At 42.3% G+C, this 16,350-nt stretch overlaps 1 protein-coding gene across 2 annotated transcripts in view; it reads left to right on the top strand.

Annotated features, from left to right (window-relative positions):
• Positions 1-16,350, top strand: part of cmip (c-Maf inducing protein) — a 45,184-nt gene that overhangs the window by 18,414 nt on the left and 10,420 nt on the right. Inside the window, exons 1-11 of one of the 2 annotated variants that reach the window (XM_023955993.2) lie at positions 1,596-1,837; positions 2,546-2,671; positions 6,188-6,238; positions 7,916-8,077; positions 9,476-9,517; positions 9,748-9,810; positions 9,878-9,958; positions 10,050-10,153; positions 10,231-10,335; positions 14,744-15,190; positions 15,891-15,956. In XM_023955993.2, the coding sequence (XP_023811761.1) occupies positions 1,643-1,837; positions 2,546-2,671; positions 6,188-6,238; positions 7,916-8,077; positions 9,476-9,517; positions 9,748-9,810; positions 9,878-9,958; positions 10,050-10,153; positions 10,231-10,335; positions 14,744-15,190; positions 15,891-15,956 (1,442 nt within the window). In that variant the 5' untranslated portion in view covers positions 1,596-1,642. Of the gene's footprint in view, positions 1-1,595; positions 1,838-2,545; positions 2,672-6,187; positions 6,239-7,915; positions 8,078-9,475; positions 9,518-9,747; positions 9,811-9,877; positions 9,959-10,049; positions 10,154-10,230; positions 10,336-14,743; positions 15,191-15,890; positions 15,957-16,350 lie in introns of those variants that run through there. The other variant, XM_023955992.2, reaches the window with a different exon arrangement.

Here is a 16,350-nt window from a genome sequence, read left to right as displayed (position 1 = left end):
ATTGAATCAATATCCAGAGTAAGTCCAACTAAGCAAACTTTTAGATGGTTTAGGTTGTTAGCCAGATTACTGTAGAAGATAATTTTCATCTGTCAATCAAGATGCCGCCCCTGCCCCATTTTTCTCTTTACCTGATCAGGTGTGTTTGGCCATTTAGAAGCCGCAAGCACAGGGGTAACTGAACACAAGCCAGGCTGAAGAACCAGACTTCTTTATTTATGAGTTGGAGAAACCAGTTGGCGAAAAGAAGAAAAAACACAAAATGACAACAGCTGACTTCTAAACCCTTAAAGATGACTTACGATTCTCGGATTTTAAGACTAAACTCATGAAGATCCACAAATGTTTAGCCTTTCCGTTGCTTCTCTTTTGCCTGTTCATACGTGCGCATCTCACAGTAAGACGGTTCCTGGTTCGGTTCCCGGCTGAATCCTTTCTTTTGGAATGTGCTTACAAACACTTCAGTTCACAGCTCCACGCCCGTCACTCTTGGAAAATGGTTTAACTTCCAGCTCCAACCAAATGGAGTTCATTCAGTGAGCTGGTTGGAAGTCCACACCCCTACCAATTTAATGGGGACTCAGGAGAATCTGTCAATCAAGGGGACCAGCAGGCACCACTTACTTTGTTAGGACATCTGATTGGCCAGTTTATAACTTGAATAACTTGAACTACAAAAAAAAAAAAGAATAAAGAGGATTATCAATATGTTATTAAAAAGGTAGCAGAACATCAATGGGTATTCTGACCAATGGAATGACCATTGAACCAGTGGGTCACTCAGTCTAGTTCTCAAAGAGTCAATATGTCTGCCATGTTGGAAGTTTGGATCTGTGATGTCTAACAAGCATAAACGAGTTTTCCTGAAAATCCCAGTTTTTATGGATTTCCAGTCGAACTCTTCCTCCTCCTGGAACCAGGCCGGCGTGTTTTATGTTGTTTGGTCACGTTAAGGATGTCCTGTTGACCTAAATTTAAATCTTTTTTTTTTTTTTTTTGGTAGATTTCAGAATGCTTTTAGATGTGATTAGAAGTTCTGCAGATACTGGACACATTTGGGGCAGACATGCGCTGATGTTCCGTCATTAATGACCGATCAGCTTTGGCCCACATGCCAGATGCAGGGCTGGAGAAATCCCCCATTTGGGTCATGTTGGGTAGAAGTGCGGGCAGGCTGCAGCCTGAATCAGTCAGGAAAATAAATGTAGGAGGAAGGAATTTGCTGGAGCAGCAGTGTGGATTTCTCAGGAATTGTAGCTTTTTCTTTCAGAGGGTGGTTTCTGTTCTGATCCGTTTGCCAGATCGGATTTGGTTCTTTACTTGGTTTTATGGCAAAATGGATGACTCACCTTTATCGACTGATGCTCACAGAAAGTTACAAATTCTTAGACGGCACTAGGAATACTCTAAAATCATTTCGGAATGAAAGTTTTGATGTCTTCTTGGGGTTTTTGAGTGTTTCTTGAGGATAAATCACATTTGTTGCTGCATTTGATGGTGTTTTCTCGTTTTAACTTGTCATCTGAACTCATGAAGAGGAGCGATCTTCCACTGCGTTCTAATGATCTGATCATTCCGTCTTCATGAACATGGATTGAAGGAACAGAGACAGTAAATTGATGTGGACATTTCCCCTTTTTCCATGAGAAAGTTCCTCGTGTCCCCTGTTTTCCTTCTGGTCGTCCGTCTGAACGTTTTCCTGTCCTGTGGCTTCCTTCGTGCAGACTTCCCACAGGAAGGAGGCTGTGCGGTGGCGTTCACGCCTGCGTGTTTTGCCGGACCTGTTTGGACTCGCGCGGGTCTTCTGGGATGTCGGCTGCTGCTCCACTCCTTCCTGGTATTCCTTCTTCCTCAGAAGAGTGACTCACGTGCCAGCATCAGTGCAGACTCACCCGTGACTTGCTTTCAGTGACGCCAGACATACTTTGTGTTGTAATCATGACGTCGGCGTGGCTCGTGTGTGTGTGGGGGGGTGGGGGGGATTAGCATATCCAGTTTTTCCTAAAAGAATGAAGGAAAGCCGCTTTAGTGAACTGAAAAGTGATGGAAATGAGCCCCTTAATCACAGAAAAGCCCCCCGAATGACATGTCGGTGGGCTGCCTGGGTATCTACAGTTAACCTGTGGGTGACGCTCAGCTGTGATTCAGTTGCTATCTTCTTTTTTTAGAGCTGCATTTAAACTCCTGGAGCTCCTCCTGCGGTTCCTGCTGCAGCTTTAGCTCTCGCACCTCCGCCTTCCTGCTCCCATTTTTGTGGGACCGAATGGATTTTCCTCCTTGTTTCTGCATCCAGTGTTGACTTGGAAGTGCAGTAGTTGATAAAGCCTCCTCTGTGTGTTGTCCCAGAGCATTGATGTATTTGAATTTTTGTGCACTGGTGTTTACCCAGGGCAGGTTATCCTGGGATATGTTTCTTCTGGTCTTTCCAGCTGACTGCTAATCAAAATAAATGTCTTTTTCTCCAGCAGCTCTGTGTAAATACACAGCTTCAAGGGTAAATGTTGGCTAGTGGTTGACACATGTCTCTGCCTTCCCTCCTCTGCAGCCCACGGGTTATATGGAGACGTCGTTGTCCTACAGCTCCATGGAAGACCTGCAGCTCCTGTCCTGGGACAATGCACCCAAGTACTGCATCCAGCTCAGCTTCCCCGGCGGCACCGTCCTGCTGCAGGTGGGAAACAAAGATCTGACGGAGTCCAAACTTTAGGAGACGACTGCAAAACCAAAGCCAGCGCGCTGACTTTGACTGTCCTGCTTTCAAACATGCAGCTTTGCTACTCTGGTTACCACCAACAACACCTTCATAAACAAATCAGATTTAACATATTTCAAAAACCAAGATCTTTACGGGGGAACCCTAACCAAGAGGACTAAACAGTCGTGAAAATCCAACCTATAAAGCAACCATGTGATGGTTTCAGCATTGGTGTTCACAGTGTACTGTTGCCACCCGATACCAGCTCACGTGATCAAACGTGTAAAAAGCTTGGTGCGAAATGTCGAAGCGGTGCAAACCTCGTGAATCTCGCTCCAGACTTTTTCTTTCACAGCTTTTTTCCGATAAATCAAAGCCTTGGTGTCATAGAATTACAGTCGGGCACAAAGCGCACTAATTCATTTCTCCTTCGAAATCAAATTTCAGACGGTTGGCACTTCCGTGAATTGTAAAGGACGCCATCAGTACATCACTACCAAATCCAAATCTTTGGTCCAGCAGGTTAAGCTTTTAATTCAATAAACACACGTTTTGTACGTAGAGCCCGAAAATGGACTTAAAAAAGTGCGTAACGACAAGTGAATGCGAGAGTTTTGAATGCTCATCCACGTGTGTTTACATAGACTTTTCATTGAAAGTGGTCGCTTAAGCGTGCGTTTTTCCGAGTTCGGTGTGAATGCAGCACCACAAACGTAAAACAGAGTTAAAGCTCTTCTGCAGTTACAGCTGTAGTTACAATCGACAAGTATAACAGTGAAACCACATTTTAATTCAAAAGAAAAGCCTCGCCGATGGTGGTCGTCCATAGCAACCATACAGTATTTTTTACATTTCTTTGATGAATTTTTGCAGCTGTTCTCAAATCTCTATGTTAAAGTATATTTTCTTATTTTACCCAGCAACCAAGATCTGTTCAGCCTGGGCCCCAAGTGCTCGTTGTCACATCTAATGACGGATGTGCGGCAATCTTTGTGGTTTTTAATGGACTATTTTCATACTAGAAGTATGAAAGCTTGTTTGTTCTTCAGCTTCAGCTCATGGTTGCCATGGTGACATGTTGCCAGATGCAGAGCCGTGGCTTTTTCCTTTCTTTACAACAAATATATTTGTTGTTTTTTTTCTTCAGTGTTTGACTCGTAAGTTACAACTGGTTGGTCCAGAAGCTGAAAGGACAGCATGGGGTTTACAACCAGATGTTTCTCCCAAGAGTTTTAATCGGCTGCAGTGAAAGCCGACCCGTACGGTTCTGAAGCTCTTTTTGTTGAGTAGCAGAAGCAAACTTTCTTTTCTAAAAGGAACAGTTAAACAAAAACACACCGCAGGTTCTTCAGGGTCCAGGTCAGTTCTTTTACTCTGAACTGGGTCCTCATGGGCCTTTCTCTGTAGCTCAGTCAAGCAGTGTAAAAGAGTTTCCATCCAAAATGTGTCCAAAGCACGGAAGAACAGCCCGTACCATCATTCTACCTCATCCAAATTTACAGCATGTAGTAGGGATGCCAAAACTCTCGGTTTAAAGCCGAAGCGTACGTTGAACCGGATCGTGGAATCGTTGCATCCCTACAGCAGCTGCTACAGAAGGATTTATCGTTTTATTACATGTCGCCACGCTTAGTATAAGCCAGCTGAAGGGCTTTTATTCATTCTTCTTGCTTATTAGCAGATAAAAACATTATTCCCAATTTTTATTTATTTGTTTTATGTTGTTTTTTTAATACACAAATCCGACATAAAAGCTGTGGACCCAAAAATTGAAAGTCTGGACTGAATCGTAGAGAAAAAAAAAGGAATCGTTGCATCCCTAGTAGGTACCATGTAGTCTGCTGGTGACGAATTCTCAAACATGAAGACCCATACCATGAAGCTCTCTCCACAGTTTTTGTGTTCACAATACTGCAGAGGCTCCAATCCTCTGAATGATTTTTGAAGGTTTTCCTTTTTTTTTTTGTTTGAATTTCTCTGTACACTTCATTTGTTGTGGTTGATTCCTGTCACGTCTCTTTTTGTTTGCTTGTTTGTTTCTATTCTTCTGTTGGTTTTCTTTAACTGTTTTATTTTCAGTTTCTCGTAGACAAATGTTGTGTGTCTTCTGGCAGTTGTGTCTGGTTTGATGCTTCCCAGTTTTCAGTGTCAGTATGACTTTTTGTTTCTCTTCGTTGGAGCTTCAATCTTTTCACGTCTCTTTCACTTCTGACAGGATATTTTTGGGGTGTTTCACGGTTTCTTTCTTGCTTTTCCCATGTTTTTTGGGTCTTCTTCTCGACCATTCGTCATCTTTTTGTTCTCTACACGGTTGTTGTGTTGTGAGTCTGAGAGGATCTCCTGGATTCCTGACTGCAGTTTTGGTCTTATGAAGGAAAATCCCTGGAAACGGCTGCACTCCTACTCAGCAGCTCTTCCTCACAGATCTCGTCTTCTCTATCTGAGTGACGACAGCACAAACTGTTCTGAACACCCTGTTCCTGCTCAGCCGTCTACGACATGGACCGTCTCTTCCTCCAAACACGCCGCGCCCACATGGGCCTGACCTTTTATTTCGCCGCCGATCAGTTGTTTTACTGTCGCCAAACTCAAGGACGCGTGGCAGCGAGCGCACACACAGGAAGCAGAGCAAAGAATGCTGGGATTATTCTGTCTTTGTGGGGTTAATCTGCTCTGCTCAGTCTCTCAACACTTTTACTCTCTGTGGCGTCAAAGCTGATTGCTGGTCATTCGTTAAGGATCTGCTGCCATCCATCAGGTGAAAAAATCTCAGCATCACTTAGACCTATGATACGTAATAAAACACGGGGTTACTTCAGGAAATCTTACATTTACGTCTCTCGTTGAACGAAACATCAGCTCATAGACTGGATCAGGTTTGGAAGAATTCCTGACCAATCAGCATGAACCTTCATGTACCCGTACATGTCTGTGATTGGCTGGCCTTTGTGGCACATTTATAAGGCGGTGCCCTGCTCTGTTTTGGGCACAGAAAAGAGAGAATTCCTCTTTTTCTGCACATAATTTTGCTTTCTAAGTGCATTTTTCAGTTTGAAGTGCAAAATAATCTTTTGTAAAGATTTACCCTCAAAACAGGGAGTGTTGCGCTTGATATAATGGCACAAAAATCACTCCATACGAATGCTGAATGTGTTTTGTATTTGCTTTGTGCTGTTCCTGTTTTCAAAAATAAACTAGACATTTAAAGTTTCTTCTCAAGCACCGTCATGTTTGATGTAGTACTAGAGGAAAAACAGCCCAACATAGTCTATTAAAGGCTTTTCCTTTTATAATCCTTCTCAAAGTATGTCACAATAAACCAAAATAATTTTGTTTTTCTGTACATTTATTTGGTTAGCAGTGGTTTGTAAGATGTTTGTTTAGGGGAAGTTTTGTTTTTCAGAGGAGTCAGCTTGTGTACATGAACTGTTGCGGTTTTGAAAGAAATGTGAACTTTTTGTGAACAGAATGTGTGTTTGTGTGTCTTTACAGGCTGCAAACAGCTACTTAAGGGACCAGTGGTTTCATTCCCTGCAGTGGAAGGTACGGTTCCCGTGTCTTTAACATTTCATCTGGCCGTTCCAGGAGGAATCCAGAGCTGCGGCCGCTCACACGCCGCTTGCATGCTCATCAGGTTGCAGCAACCGGATGCAGCCTTTTGTTGTTGCATTTTCTTTCAGACCACTGTCAGGATCAAAACCTGAGCTGCACTCTGCAGGGAAGTGTGCCTGAGGGTGCACACAATCACTTCCTGTGGCTGCAGAATTATACGCACATATCAGAGGTCTTACTCAGGCTGTCGTTCTTCTGTTTGTGTTTTTGCATTTTAATGGCAGACCATGGTAGACATGAACATAAAGTTAGAGACCAACACAGATGATATTTGACACAAATATTCAGATCTTTGTTAAAACCCAGGATTCAGTTCTAAAGGTGGATCTAGAAGATGTTTCTCAGCTTCCGTTTTACAGCTGATAAAAATTCAGGAAATGTAAAGACCCACTCCTATAAAAATAGTGTTTTTGGTGTTTTTAGCATGTTCTTGTGGCTTGTTTCTGATCATTGAGGGCATAAATAAGGGAAAATGAAGCTTAAAATTGCATTTCCGAGTATTTCTTTATTTAAATCGTTGTGAATCAGGAGCTGACGGAAAAATGCTCGACGAAAAAGATCGTAGTTACGTAAAAACTACAATGGGCGGGCCACAAGCTCCCTGATCCGCTCCATTCTGCCGCTAGCATACAGCTCCTCACACCTGCGAGCTTTTACTAACAATATTTTTTTGTCTGCTCCTCATTCACTACTAATTGCATAAAGACATACTGAGAAAAGCAAGTTTAGGCTTATTTTTTATATATGTCCTCCATCATCAGACAATTGTGCCACAAGAACGTGTTGAAGGCACCAAAACATTTTTTCATCAACCTGATTATTTTATTTACATCCAATTTCTACAACTCTTTGTCAAGACTAAACATTGATTGCTTTATCACAGCTTATCAGTGCAACCCTTTAGAACACAAGTAAAAAGCATGAATGGTTTTAAAGAGCAGCAGCAGATAAGATGGGTGTTGTATGATGAAAACTCTGTATTAGAGGACATTAGCATTTAAGTTCATTAAAATCAACTTTCAGCACTGACAGTTGACCAGACAGTAACATAAACACAATCAACATCTGAATGATGAAGAGGAGCTCCACTACCCAGACCCTTATAGGCTCATATCACATGTTTAAAAATTGTTCTAAAGCAAAAACCGTCAATCAGCAACCATTTCAGGTCAGGTTTAGGACTAAACTTTTGTTATATTTTATGTAACTCCTGTGCATGAAGCTGTTGTTCCAACTGTGTCAGGAGAGTGAACAATCAAACCAAACATTTACATGTCTTGGGTTTGAGCCGACAGAAAAACTAACATGATTAAAAAATAAAAATAATAAGTCCGAGTTGAGGGGCAAGAGACAGAGAAAAAAATCACGGTGTCCTATCATAGAACCTAGAGGAACACCAAACCACTGACACCAAAACCTGATAGCTCCTGTTTAAATAATTGAGTTCAAAGCAGGTATAGCTTAATTAGAGCTTAATCCCATTTTATAGAAACCAAACTGCACTTTTACTTCCTCCAAAAACAAAAAATGACTTCCAATGTTCATGGAGAAAAATGTTCCCAAAGAAAACCTGTCGGGATCATGATCGCCTTGCTGTGTCTCCTGCAGAAAAAGATCTACAAGTACCGTAAGGTCCTCAACAACCCGAGCCGCTGGGACGTGGTGCTGAAGGAGATCCGAGCGCTGGTGGACATGGCTCTGAGCTCTCCTCTGCAGGACGAATCCATCCATCAGGCTCCTCTGCACATCATCTCCACCCTGCTGGCAGAGGTGCAGTTTGACTGAGTGACGATGGGAATAAACACGGCTTGTTTTGTCACAGCTGATCAGGGAAACCCTCTAAAAAAACACCAGTGGTTCTAAAGAGCAGCAGCAGTGAGGAGTTTTGTTAATATCAGGGGACATGGGCTACAGTGGTGTAGTGGTTAGCCCTGCTCTCTGGTTCAAGTCACGGCTGAGACCGTTCTGTGTGGAGTTTGCATGTTCTCCACATGCAGGCGTGGGTTTTCTCCCGGCGCTTCGACTTCCTCCAACAGTCCAAAAACAGGTTTTTTAGCTCGTTGATGTTGAATGTGCAGCATTATCATGAACTATGTTTAAAGGTCCAACAACTTTTTGGGGCTTTTCTTCATCATAATACTACCAGAAGATGACTGTCAAAATTGCATAAATTATGTATTTTTACAAAATGCTCTCTTGAAGATAGCAGGAAATGTGGAAAGGTTATGTAGTAATTTTTAGGATCAGATATGAAAGTGCGGCGGCTTTGGGCTTTTACCGTTTAGAAATCTGCTATTTCTCATCCATTTGCTGTTCTGACCGGCGACTGGACCTGAGAACTGCACTGACTGATTGTGACGTCATTCATTCATTTGTTCCAGCTCCAACCAAATCAAGTCAATTCACTCTGCTTGTTTTTAAAATTTGTTTATTTTTGCTTTTTGCATTACTGAAGCCACCAATTTGGATCCAGATGTCAGTAAGCGGTGATTGGTCAACGTTTCTATAGCAACTACTCTGGCCAGTCAGGAGTAAGCTTGTTGGACGTGCACAACCCTACCATTTGAAATCAGGCTACATGAAATCTGTCAAACATTTCAAACATTTTCTTGTGGGGGTCAGCAGGCACCACTTACATTTACTGAGGCATCTGATTGGTCAGTTTATGGGTTGATTACTGAATAAAGATGAAAAAAATTAGGATTATCAAGGACATATTAAAAAAAAGGTAGCAGAGCAAATAGAACGAATAAATTGTAATGACTGTTTCTCTATAGAAGTCTATGGGAGTTTGGCTTCTTGGATTCAATTCAATTCAATTCAATTCAATTCAATTTTATTTGTATAGCCCAAAATCACAACAACAGTCGTCTCGATGGGCTTCGAAGTAAAACATGAAATCAAAAGGATCACGAATACAAAGAGTTCAATAGAAAAATACTAAAATGAACTAACAAACTGACTAAGCTATACTGGCATCCCTGCCCTTAGACCCCCCTTCACCCCCCCTTGGAGCTCGCAGGTACTTCCTGTTTGGAACGTGAGGCGTCAGGGATCACTCAGTCCAGTTCTCAAGTGTAGCCAACGGTTATGACAGACTGTCACTGCAGTGCTGGATGTGTGTTCTAATGTGTGCTGCATTTTTTTTCTAACTCTGATTTCCTGCAGAACTCCAGCCTCAGCGCTCAGGATCATGAGAATATCATTGTGGTAAGTTCAGGTTCATAGTTTATGCTGTCAATTTCAGTTTTTTTCACCACATTCCCAATCATTGGTATCCTTTAGCTCCTTGTTGCTGACCTCAATGAGCTGACGATGCTAAACCAAATCATGAGGTTTATGCAGCTCACCTGTGTCGTCTGATTGATCGGTCGCTCGCCCTCCTTCCCTGAGTAAACAGCAGATAAGGCATGGAAAGATTCTCGTGTGTTTGTGTTTAGGCCATCGCTCCTCTCCTGGAAAACAACCACCCCCCTCCTGACCTGTGCGAGTTCTTCTGCAAGGTGAGGTCGCGCTCAAAGGAGCACAAACGGCGTCTTTTTGTCCTCTAACGACTGCTGTGTCCTGCAGCACTGTCGCGAGCGGCCGCGCTCCATGGTCGTGATCGAAGTCTTCACGCCTGTGGTCCAGAGAATCCTCAAACACAACATGGTCAGAAGACACACAACCTCTGCTCTCCTGATGAAGCTGTGCTGAAAATGTCTGCATGAAATGAAGAAATGTTTGGTTTTCTCACCGGCAGGACTTTGGGAAGTGTCCGCGGCTGCGCCTCTTTACTCAGGAGTACATTCTGGCTCTGAACGAGCTGAACGGAGGGATGGAGGTTGTCAAGAAGTTTGTCCACAGGTCTGTACAGCACTGTTTTCAACTGAGCGACTTACAGAAGGGGTCGCCTGACGTCTGTTTGGTGATTGTGCTTGCAGCATGCACGGCCCCACAGGGCACTGCCCTCACCCGCGAGTCCTGCCAAACCTGGTGGCTGTGTGTCTGGCCGCCATCTACTCCTGTTACGAGGAGTTCATCAACAGGTCAGTCCTAAAAAGAGACCAAAGCCCCAGTCTGATCGGCTTTAGATTTATTTTAAAAGCGTTCCCAGTGGCATTTTCCGCTCTATAAGGTGCACGTAAAAGCCTCTATTTTTTTCAAAAAAGTGACAGTCCGTCTTTGACCCTGGACCGCCTTCTATATGGATTTATTCTGGTTGTGTTTACTCACTTATGTTGAAGTGATTTGGGGAGGTGTATGACGCTCTGTCCCAATGTCTGTCTGGTGTTTTTATGAGTAAAAACCATTGACTGTACAATGTATAACTGGATGAATCGTGTGTCACGTCACCCACAGAAAATGCCTCGTTTCCATTCATTCATTCATCCGTTTTGCCCCCTTTCGGGGTCACGGGGCTGCTGGAGCCTATCCCGGCCACTTGTGGGCGAAGGCATGGGACATCCTGGTCCGTCGCAGGCTTTGTGTCTAGTTCCAACCAAATTAAGTCGATTCAGTCGCCCTATTTTACGCGTTATGTCCGTCTCCATGTTGGAACCAAACATCCTCAGTAAGCCGTGATTGGCCCATCTACATTTCTATAGCAACCACGTTCCCCAATCAGGAGTGAGCATTATAGAACACCACACCCCTTCCACCGAATCTGTCAATAAAACCCTTCGAACGTTCGACATGAGACTAGGGGTGTAGGAAAAAATCAATGTGGCGTTATATTTCCATAATTCATTTGGCGATATTTGTGTCCATTTAAAATGCTGTCAGGCCGATATTTATTTATATATTTATTTATTTAAAAGTACGGGATAAGCTTCATTTAGCAATGTTGTAAATAAACAGCACTTTATTTCCTCAATCATCCTTTTAGGACCTGATTGGTTAAGGCACAGTCATTCTATTGTTTTTTCCTTACACTGAAAAAATATTTTGTTATGGAAATCAGACAATGTTGACTTTTCCCTTTTAAGAAGAAACATAATTTAAGTTACCAAAATAAAAGCACTATGAATTTGTTTGGGTAATTGCAAATTGTATATGAAAAACAGTTGCATTGCTTAACATCGTAACTATGAAATAAAATGAATTTGATCATTTTATTACAATGAAAGGCGTATTCATATTCAGGTGGAGTTTTTTTAAAGTCATACTCTTTAAAAAAAAAAAAAAAAAAGGGTTCCGGTACAATATCACAATATGTATTGTAAGTTTTTGGCTTTGCTTAAATTCCCTCCTTTACGCTCTTACTACTAAAAAAAAAAGTATATAGTGCTGGAATATTTAGTGCCCTGGACTTTAAAACCGTCCTCACTCCTTTTTTTTATACGGCAAATATGACGTCACTGGTTCCACAAAGTGGGACTCAAACCAATATGTGTTCTGATGACGAAAACTTTATTTAAAAAATACAACTTAACACTTTTTGGGGTCAAAAATTGTTCATACGTAATGTGTTATGGTCTATATTCCCCAATCTAGTGAGCATCGATGCAAATAGGTTTTTCGCAGAGACTTCGGTGGAAGTTCTAGAGACTCGATTATGCATCTCGACAGCTCTCTAGAGTTATTGTAAACATCTGACTGATGGACTTATCTCTGTGCGACTTGAATATGACAAAAGTTGGCGCGGAGCAACCCCAGCGCTAGCTTACAGCCCCAACCTAACATTGCTGCTTCAAAAAAATGGCGGGCAATATTGGAGCTGTCCATCCGTACAGTTTTGATCCAGATTCCAGCTCAGACGAGGAAAACAACAATGTTTGTGGATCTATTGGTCTGCAAGTTGATGCATCGGAATTGAGTGGAGCAGGGAGTTTGTGGCCCCGCCCAGCGTCTTTTCTACAAAACAAAGACGATGCTTTTTATCATCTGCTCCTGATTCACAAAATTAGTAAAAAGGAAAAATATGAATTCCATTTGAATTTGAATATCCATCATAAGAAAAATGCTGCAAAAAGCCCATTTTTATTGGCGTGGGTCTTTAGCCGGTCTTGTTTGTCTGAGGGTTGAGCCGCGCCACATTCAGCCGCACCTCCCGGTTTGTTCCTGCTCCCCACGGGCTTCACGTCACACAAACAAACATTTCCTGATGAAAATCAAACTGTTTTTATCTGTGTTTACCAACCATTATGAACTGCATCAGCGGGAAGGCTGCCGCGATTTACCGCCATGGATCTAATATGGTTGGATCTTCATGGCAAATGCGACGTTTTATAATATTTGTTAAAGCGTCGCCATCATCAGCAGCTCTTTAAGGCTGGTCGTAAAGCTCCTGCGGCGGCTCTCCGCCCTTTGGTTTCATGTTTCTATCGATTAGACAAACTCCTGACTGGTAATTTCCACGTCTTGCGGCTCTAATATGAGGGAAACAGTACAAACAGTCATTTGCTGCCACTGCCAGGAAGGCAGATCAGAACTGTATCGCTCATCAGACCTCATTATGTCATTTATAGCCCCAAACTAATGCACAGCATCTCACTGTGCTGCAGGAAAACACCAGCGATTATAGAAAAGACAATACATGAAACTACTTCACATCTAATTATTGTGTTAAAGAAAAATAACCTGTAGTTTTCCAAAGCCAGTAATATTTAGTTTTAGCTTGATTTAAGAGTGAATTCATTATTTAGTTTATCTATTATTACTTGTTTTAATCGACAGTGTTGCCTCGTTTATCACGGTAGCTGTGTTCTAAAAATAACTGGCGATGGGTAAAAATCTTTCTTTTTTTAATATTAACTCTACATTTTAAGGCTGTAAAACTCCTGTCTGCAAACTTTTCTCAGACAGACATGTACATTTTCACACTTTTCTCTCTTGTTTAAGCTCTCCAAGTTCAAAGCTTTTTAAAAAAGAAATCTGTCCAGTTTCATTGAACGAAAACATTGATAAAAAGGTTTTTCACCTTCACCTAACATCTCAATCTGAAAAATCCCTGCACAGCAGACCTGCAAATGAGTAAAAATAATTATAATAAGTTTAAACCATAACATTTAAGAGTCTGTCCTTTTTGGAAAAAGCAGTACAAAAAATTGTACTGCAAAAACTTCTTTGTATATTCTTTAATGACTTAATTCTCTGAATAAACCAAAGAGGAAATAAAAGAAGACTCATGATCCTGGACAATGTAAAAAACAAAAGCCTAATGAGAAAAACATTAACAAAATAATTGGAAAATACTGAATACTGAACACAAAAAGTACTGAAGACACAAACAAAAGAGATCTACTTATATGGATGCATCAAATTTGGGATGATTAGTCAGGATCTGATTAGAAAATAAAACTGTAAAAGTAAAAGAGACTCAATTCCTTATATATACGTCCTCATACAAATGTAAATGATGCCATTTTAAATACTTTGTCATAAATAAACACACATTTGACACTGAATCCATTAAATGTGAAGTTTGTCAAAAAGGGTGAGAGGAAGCGAAAACAAAACTGACCAGAAAGCTAAAAAGAAGTCACATTTTTCATTTGTTTCTTTTTTTAAAGATGTAAAAACGTCATGCTTTGTTTAAATGGTTAATTTTAAACTATTTGAAAATGTTGGACAGAAACAAAAAATTATAAAGGAAAAGATTTTAATTTGCTGAAAAAATGTATAAAAACCGGAAAAGAAGCTAAAGATTTGTGTGAGAATGTGAGGCTACAGCTGTGCCTGTGGGTCAAATGGAAAAATTGGAAGGTTGATAAAAAGATCCTGTAGTGGAAAAGTCATTCAGCATGAATGGATATTCTCCACACTGATCATAAAACCATTATTAGTATGCAGACATTGAAAATGTATATTAAAGAAATGCTTAATCAATGATGTCCCATTGTAGCTACCTTTTCTATTTTCTGTAGTTTTGTGTTTCTAATTTGGATTTCTGAAAATTAATTTTGTTTTCCAAAATGTCTTTTTTGTAGTTTAATTTTTTTGGAATTGTGTTTCGATTTCTAAAAATGGTATGTTGCTTTTTTTTTTTTAATTGTTGTTTAAAATGCTAATTCGTCGAGTGGTTTGTGGATGTGATTGGCACTTCAGGGCCACCGTAGGAGAACGAGCGTGTCCTAAAATGTTGTGAAAGCTGAAATTGCAGCAGAAAAGGAAAAAACGGCTTCCCTTCTGTGTGTTTAAATGAGTTTGTTGATGTTCCTGCAGTTCACGCCTCTGCGTCTTCAGTGGATGATGTAAAAGCAGCATTGATCTCTTGAGCTTTTTCTTCCGGGAATTTATTTTGAAGCCGTGTTTTCCGCCAGTGTTGTGTTTCACTGCACGGACCCCCCCTCCCCTCTAAACGCCTGATTCCCCCTAGAAATCTTCCTCAGAGCGTCTGCTCCCGAAGGAAGCGTCACTTTTGTAGCTGGACTCTCGGGAGCTTTTCTGTGTCTGTTGGAAACTGTTGCAAGATGACATAATGACTGATGTCCCCCCCCCCCCCCCTCTTTGCAGCCGCGACAACTCCCCCAGCCTGAAGGAGATCAGGAACGGCTGCCAACAGCTGAATGACCGCAAGCCCCCCATGCCGCTGCGCCTGTTGCGTCCAGAGCCACCAACGCCTCCTCCTGCTAACCTTCTGCCGCTCGCCACCACCCCCAGCCCCCCTCAGCCACCCCATCCTGCCCCGACAAACCCCCCCATCCCCATCTCCTCTCCGACCCCCTCTCTGCCCCTCTCCCCTCCACCCTCCATCGTGAACTCCAGCGAGATCCTTGTGGAGCTGGAGCGCAACAACAACTCTGCCAACGTCAAGAAGAAGGCCGGCCCGGCGGGGGGCGACAGCGAGCCCAACCTGATCGACTGCCTGCTGGTCAGCCCCGCCGTCAACACTCTGTCCATCCAGCTGCCGGCGCAGGCTGACCGGGTCTTGGGCTGCTTCGCCCTCATTCTGAAGATGCTGTGAGTACCTGAGATAGTCCGTCGTGGTTCGCCCAAGAAGAGAAATGACCCCAATCGTCCTGCATCACTGTGCCAGATCTCATAGTGACGCTGCGCCAAGCTAGCCAGTAGTAGCAAGAAAGCTTCAAAGAGCGACTATTAAGTAGGAAAGTCCACAACCCAAACATGGCACCTGTGCGGCAGTCTTTCTTTTACCCCTTTAACACCTGAGCCGTCACCGGCGACAGCAGAAAAACACATTTTCTTTGATCTTCCGTAAACCTTCAACCATTTATGCAATGAACGCCATTCCAACCGATTCTGACGCGGACGAACAGCTTTTCTGCATGTCAGGAACAGCTGGTTGACGTTAATAACTCTGTACTGCTGTAAAGTGTTGCACATCATCCCATGGCTGCTTTTCCTCGCTTCAGAATCCGCTGGAATTGTATTAAAGGCGTGAACGGCCGAACAGTCACGGTAGTTCAAAGGACGTTAACACTAGAGCTGAAGTTCCAAAGTTAAAGAGTCAACTCTCTTTACGGGGGCTCTGTCCAACAATTAGGATGGTTGTTGACTCAATAAATCCTTCAATTAGTTATTATTTAATTCTTTGTCCAGCGATCACTTTACAGGCTTGATTTAGAAATTGATTTTGAAAAAAAACTTTTATTATGTTCAATTGTTGCAACAAAACTCTGATTCTCTGTTGTTGTTGCAGGTCAGACTATGACGACTGGAGGCCGGCTCTGGCCAGCCTGCTGCAACCCATACCCTTCCCTAAAGAGTGAGTATTGATGTGCAGAAGTCTCGTTGGCATACATGTTTAAGAAACGTCATTGGACATCATAGCATGAGCTCCTCCTGGAGGCCTCCGGTGGAAGTGCAGTGTGAGCCAAAGGCCTCTAATGTTGAATATATTGACCTTACGTGAGAACTGGACCCACCGAGTGTGACGTCTCTCATAGAAAATGGTTTGCTTCCGTCCCCAACCAAATGAAGTCAATTCAGTTTCTATTTTCTTATGATCTGAACGCCGTCATACATTGGAAACAGATGACGTCAGTAAGCAATGATTGGTCACTCTGAGTCACTGTTTCTATGGAAACCACTCTCCCCAATCATTAGTGAGCTTGTCAGAAGTCCACACCCCTACCACTGGAAATTTGTTGAAGGTTTAT

This window comes from Oryzias latipes, chromosome 6 (genome assembly GCF_053564925.1).
Source record: "Oryzias latipes strain Hd-rR chromosome 6, Olatipes_Hd-rR_3.1".
Taxonomy (NCBI): Eukaryota; Metazoa; Chordata; class Actinopteri; order Beloniformes; family Adrianichthyidae; genus Oryzias; species Oryzias latipes.
Note: the sequence above shows the minus strand (reverse complement) of the source record. Positions and strands in the feature narration are given on the sequence as shown.